Source organism: Pyrus communis, chromosome 7, assembly GCF_041283825.1.
Source record: "Pyrus communis isolate YQ-2024b chromosome 7, ASM4128382v1, whole genome shotgun sequence".
Taxonomy (NCBI): Eukaryota; Viridiplantae; Streptophyta; class Magnoliopsida; order Rosales; family Rosaceae; genus Pyrus; species Pyrus communis.
The window spans coordinates 25480827-25491818 of NC_142571.1; the positions used below are offsets into that span (position 1 = coordinate 25480827).

General features: G+C 37.2%; 1 protein-coding gene across 1 annotated transcript; it reads right to left on the reverse strand.

Moving 5' to 3' along the window:
• Positions 1-327: 327 nt before the first annotated feature.
• LOC137734452 (WUSCHEL-related homeobox 5-like) lies at positions 328-1367 on the reverse strand. Its single transcript, XM_068473717.2, has 2 exons — positions 973-1367; positions 328-800 (listed from the first exon to the last, which is right to left on the reverse strand). The coding sequence occupies exons 1-2, from the start codon at positions 1313-1315 to the stop codon at positions 604-606; spliced, it is 540 nt and encodes a 179-aa protein (XP_068329818.2). The 5' UTR covers positions 1316-1367; the 3' UTR covers positions 328-603.
• Positions 1368-10992: the final 9625 nt, after the last annotated feature.

Below are 10992 nucleotides of genomic sequence, written 5' to 3' on the forward strand. Positions count from 1 at the left end.
GTAAAGAAAGAATTCAAACTCGAGTGCATAAGAGATAATGCATCCGAACAAATAATGTAAATACGCTCAGATCCGCATGAAAGAGCAGGTTTAGAATCTCCAAATGAAATTTAAGAATAGTTTTGGTAGTTGCCATTACTTAGTAAGGATAAAATGAGAGCTGTGGGCAAGTGGGGAAGCAGACCCAAGGTAAGTAAAAGGTATATGAGTCATATGACCAAGGCCAAGTGTAGCAATTCCATTCACAATTTTGCAGCCCAAGGAGACATTTCTCACGTGGCCAAGAGAAAGTTCCGATTTCCAAGCCATTCATACAAACAAGAAACCCAACAGAGTAAATCACAGAGAAATTAATAACAACAAGAAAGTGCACATGCAGAGAAGAATGTCCAAGAATTTCCAATATTTTAATTCAACAACTCAAATTAGCGTCAATACTGCGAAAGCTTTTCAACCTCTATCTCTCCCTCCTTACCTTTCTGTTGACCCTTCATGCCAGCTGCTAAACCCTAAATTCTACAAATGGCAGCCATGGCTACTAGCTAGCTAGCTGGAGCTTCTTCTTTTTTTCGTTCATTTTCTCATAAATTTGAAGCATGTAAATTATTGGAAACTTAAGCGCAGATCCAAAGGTGGAAGGTCCATTTCTGCCCCAACAGTGTAAGTAAAAGCTGATGTCTCCTTGCAATATTCATTTGCATGAAATCTCAGCTTCTCTCCCTCAGATTCGTTTAAAGAGTTAATCGGGAAAAGTTGAAGGGTCTCAATCACTCTCGCCGGCTCCGAAACCTGATTTATTTCTGCAATGAACGGAACATAAAACCACGACATCAGCAAAGAAAAATATTAATTGAGAGTTTGAACACTCATGATTAGATGTGCGGCCCAGAATTCCGGTGCATACTAGAAAACCCTAAAGTGAAGAACATCAAAAAAGATAAAATTTTTACAGCTAATGATTAATTAACGTACGTTTTGGAGACGGCTTGTTCTCCTGATCTCGACGAATGATATCCTTGTCATCAATAGAAACTTTACGCCGCTTTTGTCTTTCTCTGGCTTTGTGATTCTGAAACCAGTAAAAGACGTTCTTGCTCTCGATCTTTCCATAAAAGCTTAGCTGAGAGGAGATTTTCTGAATCTGATCAGTGCTCGGCGTTCGGAGTCCAGACCTGAACAGGTCAGTCAGCACTTTAACCTGTTCAATGGTTGGATTCCAACGCCCGCACTTGGTTCCACTATTACCATTACCACCGCCACCACCACTGCGAAAACTCGATCCTTTAATGCAAAACCCTGGCATGCCATCGTCCATATTTCAGCTTCAAATGGCTAGAAACAAAACCGGTCTCTTCTGCTGGCTCAGGAACTTCCTTCTTTCTGAGCCTTTGAACTCAAAACAGTGTGAACCCGTGTGCATATATAATACCCTAAAGTGGATCCATTGGTGTTTATTTTTTTATTTTTTTGCGCTACATCTTTTATTGTTTAAATGTTTTGGATTTATTGAAATCAGCACTTTGTTTATACATTTGTCTGCGTTGTTTTTAGGGAATTTGAGATTGAATAATTATGTGGATTTGTTCGGTTTTAATTAATTATCTTTTCCCTGTTTTTTGTGCGCAGGGAGATAGAAATTAGAAATAGAGGGACATGCGCGAAAGCTGCCAATGTTCAACATTGGTCGGCGAGTAGACAAGATGAAAGTTTTCACTAAAATACAATTTTACGGTTTGTATATATTTCTTGAGTTCATATGCACAGTATAGATTTTTTTCGGTTTTTTGTGCTTTTCAATTTTATAATTCTCATGCTATGGAACATTAGATAAGAGCAAGTTTGAAAGTACTTTAAAAAAAAATAGTCGTTTTGGAATAACACTTACTATGTATATGCTTTTTTTAGCAAGTATTTCAAGTGTTTCTAAAAAACGCTTGCATATGTTTCTTAAAAATTTCGTCCTACTTCTTGGCAGAAGTACCTTTTAAAGAATCATTTTCAAACAGTCCAGAATTAATATAGTAAGTCCAAGATAATTAAGACATGTGAGTAAGGCCAAGCATCATAGTTAATTCAGTTGGTGTCTGCTAAAGGTCATACAGAAGAGTGCAAATCTCATGAAGGTAATTATCCAGGGCAAAAAAAGATCGATCGATGCAAGTGGAAGTCAAAATTACACGTTGTCTGATTTGGATTGGATGGTTTTGTTCGCAGCAGACTGACAAAGATACTGAGTTAGGTTGACCCTAAAGACTGATCATAGCTCAGTCAAATAGGGTGGGGAAATCGTAAACCTCCTTTTAAGGATGCGCAGTGTGGGAACACAAACAAAGCGACAATAAAGCCACCACAAATTGAAATTTAGGAGGGACAGACAACTCATGACCAGCCAAAAAGGGAAAAGAGAAGAGGAGACATATTGGATTATGTTATGTCATGTGCCTCCTGTCGTAAGCAACTACATCCCCCTTTTTCCAGTCACTCGGTTTGCTTCATCTTTTGCTTTAGGGTTCGAAATATATATTGAAAATTTTAGAAACGCACTTCTCATTTGATAGCAGGCTATCCAATTCTGGGAGTGATCAAAAGTGTAGGTGAAGTTCTGTTCTTTAGGGTTTGTCCCTACACGGGGATTATGTTGAATGAAAAGTCTGAACAATGGTTAAAAGCATGATATATACGCCATGAGATTTGCATGCGATTTATTTTTTTATGTGGATTTGAAAGTTTGAACTTTCAAGAAGGAAAAAGGAACTAATTTACGTAATACATGCTATTCTTTTTTGCCGATGAACATATATAAGTTTCATTGATAAACGAGTGCATGACAAAGTGTAGATCAAAGAAACCCTAGCTAGTAGCTAGAGGAGGGTTTTTAATATAAGTGGATCAATCAATTCTAAGAGGAGCAAATAGACATAACCATGAGCAACTAATTAATCAAACAAAGCCAATAATCAAATAGAATGAATCTTAAACATTTGATGAATGAAAATAATTAATTAAAATGAACTATAATTAACATGGGGTGTATGCATGCTATTAATCTTATCAAGTTTTGTATTTTTTATTTTTTATTTAAAAAAAAAAAGATTCAAACTCGAAATTTATTCCAATACTTAAAAAGAAAATAAAGTTAAACTAGGAACGGTAATATTTAGAACCTTATTTATTACTTCAAAACGAGGATAATGGTTCATGATCCATTTAATTCAGACGTTTGTGACAAAATCCCAAGAAAAGTCTTCGAGCATGCATGGTTTGATCTCTCAAGATTTTGAATAGTATTTAATATATGATTTGTTAATTGCTAGTCAAGATCGAAGAGCAATTTGGCCAAATTGTGTTGCGCACTTTCAACAATTCCCGATGATGTTCGCATTCACGAGTAAAATATTTGTCTGTTTGTACTTGGCACAATAGTTTGCTGACTGCTGTCTGTGAATGTGGTCTTCTATCTAACTCCTTGGACTCTTAATTAATTAGTGCCAAACTAAGTAATCTAGTTAATTAGTGAACAGGCTATGCAGGTAACAGGTGATCAGTGAGTTATGACTCTGATAATATATGTGATCATCAGGATATATACCAAATTTGGATAGATCATGGGTTTATTTAATTTGTTTAATCCTGGTAATACCGCACTAGGGTTTTTGCTGGGTTGGCATAAGCACTAGGGTTTGCATTTGGCTGGGTAAGTGCCAACCCACGATCATCGTCATCTCGATCATGTCTCCTTTGGAAGCAACTTTTGCCCCTCTTTCTGCTTATGCAGATGAATAATATTTGCTAGAACAGAGAGTTCCTAACCTAGGTAATGGTTAGACAAGTTCAAAATCTCTTTTAAACTTCTATACTGGACTTGTATTCGTCAAAATATTTTATTCTTTATAATCATGCACATGCATTGGTGGAATCAAAATTTTATATACAGAATGATGGTTGCGTGATGATATAGAATGAACTATTTTTGGGTCAAAAGGAACCCAATGCTCCCACCCTTTCTCCTCTAATGTCCACGTGCAAAGTCTGTCGTAATTTTTTTACGCCGGACAACTCTCCACATCCTTACATAAAATATATCCAATTGCCTATGACATCTTTTGAGTCTAACATGTAGACAATTCTTAATAGGTGAGACGTGAACCTGTACAATCTTGACTATGATACCATGTTTGAATGAAATATCCAATGCAAAATCATATAGGGACGGGTGGAGAAGCTTAAAACTTTTTAAGATCGTATACTAAACTTTCATCCTTCTATGTGACATTCTCATGCTCTCTCAACAGATTTAGTGTTTAAGAACATGATTATCTTAAGGAACGCATGCTTCTCGATCAAAGCATTTCACTAACAACATTTGACTGAAAAACCCAACTTCCAAATCTTAGAACAAAACATTTGAAACTAAGCCAGTTCCCTATTGTTAACCATAGAGAGAGTTAACTTGGAAGGTTGAGATTGGTAAAAGTGCCACGGTGTCCTGTTTGTCTTTTGTGTTTGTCCATCTATCTAATCTATCTACAAAGCTATAAACCCTAAATATAAACATTTTGACACAATGTTTCTAGAAAAAGAGTCGGGAAGGTGTTTATGTTATGGTGAATGTGAGATTCGAGAAGTCATAAGCTAGAATTAGGGCACGCGTAAAATCCAGGCCGTCCCCTAAAAATCTTGCCTTCTTTTCTACTTTCTTGTCTTCCATTTTTGCTGCTGCAACGGAAGCTTCACCGCCATCATCCCATACAAAAAGGCCAAAAGCCAACCCCACTCATATCAAACCCTTATTTTTTATATTTAAGGATAGAGAATATGATTTTGGGGGGAAAAGGATCCAATCATATATACTAGTTGCCTGCTACCTGACTTCTCATGAATGGCAAAAGGCCAAAATCATTAGATTATTATGTTTCAAGTTAACCCACTAACATAATTTTGGTTGTTATCAATTATGATCGTGCATATGCACAAGTATTGCTCTGGTGATTAGAGTCATTTTCTTCAACCCATTGTGCCACAAGTTTAAATCGTAGTGGAAATTCAAATTGCTTGTATTCAAAAGGAAAAAATATTCAATATATATGCATTTTAGTTGGTTTCTGTTGATCGCAAAACATATTCATTCATAACTCAGCTCACTCTAACCATCTTCTCTTTCCCAAAACAATCCTAGATCTGAAAAGCTCTTAGCCGCCGCCCGTTGCTCTGACTTTGGGTTGGCGGCAGCCCGCCTTTTACCTTTTTCTAGCCCTTTTCCCTCTTCCCATCCCGTTCCCACCCTCTACATCTTCCCTTTCTCCTCACTTTGTCATGCGACTCTTCCTTCTCCTTCCTTTTTCCCTGCGATTCCATCATCCCTTCCACGTGCCTCAATTCCTTCCCCTCCCTTTCACGTGCCTCGATTTCCTTCCTTTTCTTTCCCTTACTTAGAGCAGTTCCAGCGTGTGAAACGTCCCCCCTCAGGTAATACACTATGTTATCCACCCAATGAACAGTAACTGCCCTTAATGAACAGTAATCGTCTTTTGCATCTTCGCTGTTGCACTTCAATAGCCTTGGCAAAGGCAATAGGCAATAGGCAATAAAATATTAGTATTTTTTTATTTATAAAATAATACAAAATAATTTTAAATGTAATTTCAGATAAGATTTTTAATCGTTCTCGTTGCGCCATGTGTCATTATCTAAAAAGTTATTAAATAATACAATATAATTTTATTTGTAATTTCGAATAAGATTTTTAATCATTCTCGTTGCGCAACTTGTCATAAAATCCGAAAAGACAATTATTGGTGATGGATTTCCGATAAGATTTTTAATCGTACTCGTTGCCCCACGTGTCATTATCCGAAAATACAATTATTGGTGATGGATTTCGGATAAGATTATTAACCAATCACGTCACGCCACGTATCATAATCTGTTTACAATCTTTGAGGATAGATTTCCATCATATTTCTAACGAATGACGGTATTCCACGTGGCATTATCTACAGCCTAATCCTTTCTGAATCCTCCATATAATCCACCATTCATCCTCACATATCTCACACCAATTTTCTCAAGATCTCTATCATTATTCATAGTTTATGCTTCCTTCTTCACCAAAATCTCTATCATTATTCATAGTTTCTGCTTCTTTCTTACAATGTCTTCTTCTTCCTCAAGGATGATGTGGGAAATCTATCAGCAAGAGGAAGAATTGTTTAACCAATCAGAAGGAATGTTCAATCTCCAGGTGGCCCAAAATGAGAGGGAAGATTATGAGGAGCGTAGAAGGAGAGATGATGAAGCAAGAATGGCAAGAGCCTCATATTCCCATTGAGTCATCCAAGATGTGGGTCAGATCTGCAGGCCCCGCCGTTCCGGAAACCTTGATAGAAGTAGGCAACGATGAGGTACGGAACTCTTGGACGATTATTTTGTCCGTAACAGTGCATTCCCTGATACGTACTTTAGACATCGTTTTAGAATGGAATGACATTTGTTCAACAAAATCATGATTGCTGTTTGCACCATGATTCTTACTTTGTGCAAAAGAATGATTCTTTTGGTGCTATGGGTCTCATTCCAGAGCAAAAAACTACTAATGCCTTATGGATGCTTATATATGGAGCATTTGCAGACCAAGTGGATGAGATAACGAGGATGGGGAAATCAACCATTCTTCAGTCCCTAATGAGGTTTTGTGGAGCAATCGAATTTATCTACACCGCAGAGTACCTCTGGACGCCTACTGACATGGACTTGCAACGGCTTCTGAAGAAGGGCGAGATGCGAGGTTTTCCTGGGATGATTGGAAGCATCCATTGTATGCACTAGACTTGGAAAAATTGTCCAAGTGCATGGCAAGGCGCTTATGGGGACAGAAAATGAGCAAAAAGTATCATTTTGGAGGCGGTGGCATCTTTTGATACATAGATTTGGCACGCCCTTTTCGAGGTTCCAGGAGCTCAAAATGACCTCAATGTCTTGCCCAATCTCCAGTGTTTAACGATTTCATGCAAGGAAAAGGACCAAGAGTCACGTACTGCGTCAACGGACGTATGTACAACGAGCCATACTACTAGCAGACAGCATTTACCCAAGGTGGTCAACATTTGTCAAAACAGTGTCATGTCAGTAAATTGCTAAGTAAAAACACTTTGCAAGCTGTCAAGATGGGTGTAGGAAGGATGTGGAGCGTTGTTTTGGTATCCTCCAAGCTCGCTGGGTGATCGTCAAGGGTGCTGCCAGATTGTTTGATGTAGAGTCGCTTCGATCCATCATGACGACGTGCATCATTTTTCACAACATGATTGTGGAAGATAAGTACGATTATGATGTCGTTGATGAATATGAGGCATACACGATGAACAATTCAAGAACACGTATATATTGTGCTCATGACGCCACCGAAAAACCCGTGCAACATGAACCATTAGAAAGGGATAGATGTTACAATGAATTAATCATTCAACAATATATTGCACTTCAAATGCCATATATGCACAATGTCCGGCAAATTGATTTGATAGAGCACCAGTGGGAATTAAAACAAGCTTAAGATACTTAAGTTCATTTAGTGTCTTTTTTTTTTTTTTTTTTTTTTGTTGTTTTTATTTAATTTTATTTGGTGTGTTTCTTTTAGTTCATTTAGTGAGTTTTTTGTTATTTGGTATGTTTATGTAATTTTATTTGGTGTGTTTAAATGTCATTTGAATAAAGATTTTCTTAGTATAAATAAATTACCAAATGAAATAAAGTACTAAAATCAATAAATTGGAAACAACATAAAGTACTCTATTCAATAAATAAGAAATTACAACCCAAAGTGATTGGAAAATTATGGGCGCCGATTACAAAAAGTACTCTATTCATCATCACTTAACCAATTTGTGGTGCTAGGATGATCTTCTTTTGTCGTGCTAGGACCATCTAATCTTGCTCTCGCTTCTCTTGCACGCCTCCTTCGCACCACATCCGCTTTCTCCAACTTCCAAAAATATTTAGAATTTGGAGACTTCCCTTCTAAAGGCGTGTTCATAATGTCACGATCTCGTTGAGCCATTCTTTCTTCTCTAACATGTTCCCCTTCTTGCCTATGTAGCTCTCTTTCTCTTTCATTAGCTTGAAATGCTCTCTCAATAGCTGTAGCATTTATCTCCTCTCTAGCCTTATCAATCTCAAATTTCTCCATTTCCTGCGCCAAAGTCAATTCACCTTGGCGAGCAAGTTGTTCCATATACTTTGCATAATCATTCTTCGAAGTACTCCCTTTTCTCTTTGAAGCCTTCTTACCTTCATGCCTAATTGGATAACGGGTTGATCTCGCCGCTTATTCAGGGGGGTGTTTCGGGCACTTCTTCTGCTTCATCTTCATGAACATGCGAGCCATGATCAGGTGTAGAGTGTAGAGGGATGCTGTTCATGAAAACTTCTCGACCGACATGCACAACTTTGAATTTAGGACAATCTTTGACAATATTCCAACATTCCCACCGCTTGAATGATTTATTTTTGGTTTTGGTTTTGGCACCATACCAAGCTTGTGCTTGAAGTTGCTACACAATGCGGGATAAGAAATAATTATAATGAAAGTAGGTAACAAATAAATAATACAAACAAATAATTATAATGAAAGTAGTTAACAAATAAATAATACAAACAAATAATTATAATGAAAGTAGGTAACAAATATATAATACAAACAAATAAATAATATATTGCTACCTGATCTGCGTAATTTTCCCCACTTCGAATAGTATTACTAGCTTCTGCCAAGGCGTCTCTCCACGTACTAAACGATTGGCTAAGTAATTTCCAACGACTGGATATCGAATCTTTGGTTCTTTTCCCACCCATTTTCTCAAGATAATTGGTATGAATAAGACTCCACATTTCTTGCAACTACATCTCATTACCCATAAGCGAACTATAAGTAACTTCAACCCAGCTAGTACACAACGCAATATCTTAAAGAAGCATCCAATTTGTACCTGCATCAGTAGTCATTTTGTTGAAAAAAAAATTGGATTGAAACTTTGAGAGAAAGATTGGAATTTGATTGGAAGTAGTTGAGAAAATATGAAATTATGGTGTAAGGTAGATGATAATGAGAAAGTATTTATAGAAAAGTAAAAACAATATTTTTTAAAAAAAATTCAGATTTTTTTCGGATTTTTTACAATTTTTTTAAAATTTTTATTGAACTAATTAATCTCTGCCGTTGGATTTAAAAAAAAATTGAATTCCAACTTTCCAGATTGTGCCACGTGTCACTATGGTAACTTTTCTTAATTTTAAAACTATTTTTTCTTTTATTTATTTATAAAGCAGAATAATATCAACTGTTGATCTCAGATCCAACGGTTGATATTAAATAAGATTTTTTTATTTTTATTACCGTTGTAAATCAGACGGTCCACATTATGTAGCCGTTGAGATCCAACAGACCATGGGAAGCCACGTGGATTCCTAACGATAACTTTTCGAAATTGTACCGCAAGCCCCTAATGTTGAAACCGTGTCGGGTGACGTACCCCCACGCGCGGGTAAGATGCACGCGCTTGACAAATAAAAAATTGGGCTGACGTCAGCCCTTGCGTCACATCCACTCGGGCTTTCAGGCTGGCAATTCCTCACGGGCCCAGAGCTCGGACCTGGCTTGTCCATCGAGCTCCCTACGCTGGAGCATTGAAGCCGGGCTCTTGGGCCTTTTTTCCTGGCATATCCCCTGAGCAAACTCCAACGGTGGAGTTGTTTTTAGCATGTCCCCATCCTCATTTCTCTCCTGTTTTCTCAACCTTTCTCTTTCGATTTTTCCCCTCTTACTGGCCCTTTTTTTTTATCCTTTTCTCGCATGATGGTGGCCTGCCCTATCTCTGCTCAAATGGTAGTGCACCTCAATCCTCTATTGTCCGTGGTTGTGGGCTTGAGCAACGTTTCATTCGGTAACTTGATTTCCCCACTTTTGGTTATCCTCTGATTTCTCTTCCATTTCTCACCCCTTCTCTTTTCCCTTTTTTTCCCTCCTACTGGTTGTCTTTTTTTTTTTTTTTATCCATCTCTCACACGATGATAGAGGCCCTATCTATCCAAAGACGGTGGCTTACCCCATCTCTGCTCAAAGGTTGTGGGCTTGAGCAACATTTCAATTCGGGAACTTGATTTTTCCACTTTTGGTTATTGTCTAGTTTCAGCCTATTTCTTGTTATTGTGCACCAGATTTCTAATAGCTCTAAATGAACCTCAATTCCCTAACCCATAATACAGATGCAGCCCTCAAGACTCTTTTGCCGTCATTTTGCATGTTTTTAATTGAGAAGTTCGACCGAGCTCTTGTGTACTCTGCCTATCACGAGATCGGATTGTCGCTCATTCAGTTGAAGGTTTGCAAAACCAAATACTTGGGTTTGGCACAATGCTTTGCCCTGCCTCCTTTAATTCTGAATTCATGTCCTACTTCACCGACATTGGAATTATGTTGCTGGTTCCAGGGTAGCTGGGAGGAATAGCGAATCCAGAATTTTAAACTCAGAGGGTCCCAATAATAAAGGTCAAAAAATTAATAGACAAACATAACATTGAAAAGTTTAATTATAATATTGGAGTTTATTCTCGGGCCTCTTTCAAGATTATTCAAATAGAGGGTGTTATTGGCTGTGGTGAAAAACCTTTCCATGTTTCTCATTTCTACATTACATAATTGATACAAAAACACAAAACAAATACCAATTAACCAATAAACAAAAATTCCATCTAAATTCCAATAATCACATGAGTATACAAACATAAAACATATCTATAATCATATCAAATAATTGACTATAAACCTCCATCAATATCTAATATAATTTAATTGAGATTAGATTAGAATACCAAAAAACTTCCATGAATTTTGAACCAAATGGTGGTGGTGTGGAGATTTGAAACAAATAGAGATATGATATTGGAGAAAAGTTTAAATATAGGATCGAGTAGGATTTAGAATTTTAGGGTTTTGAAAAA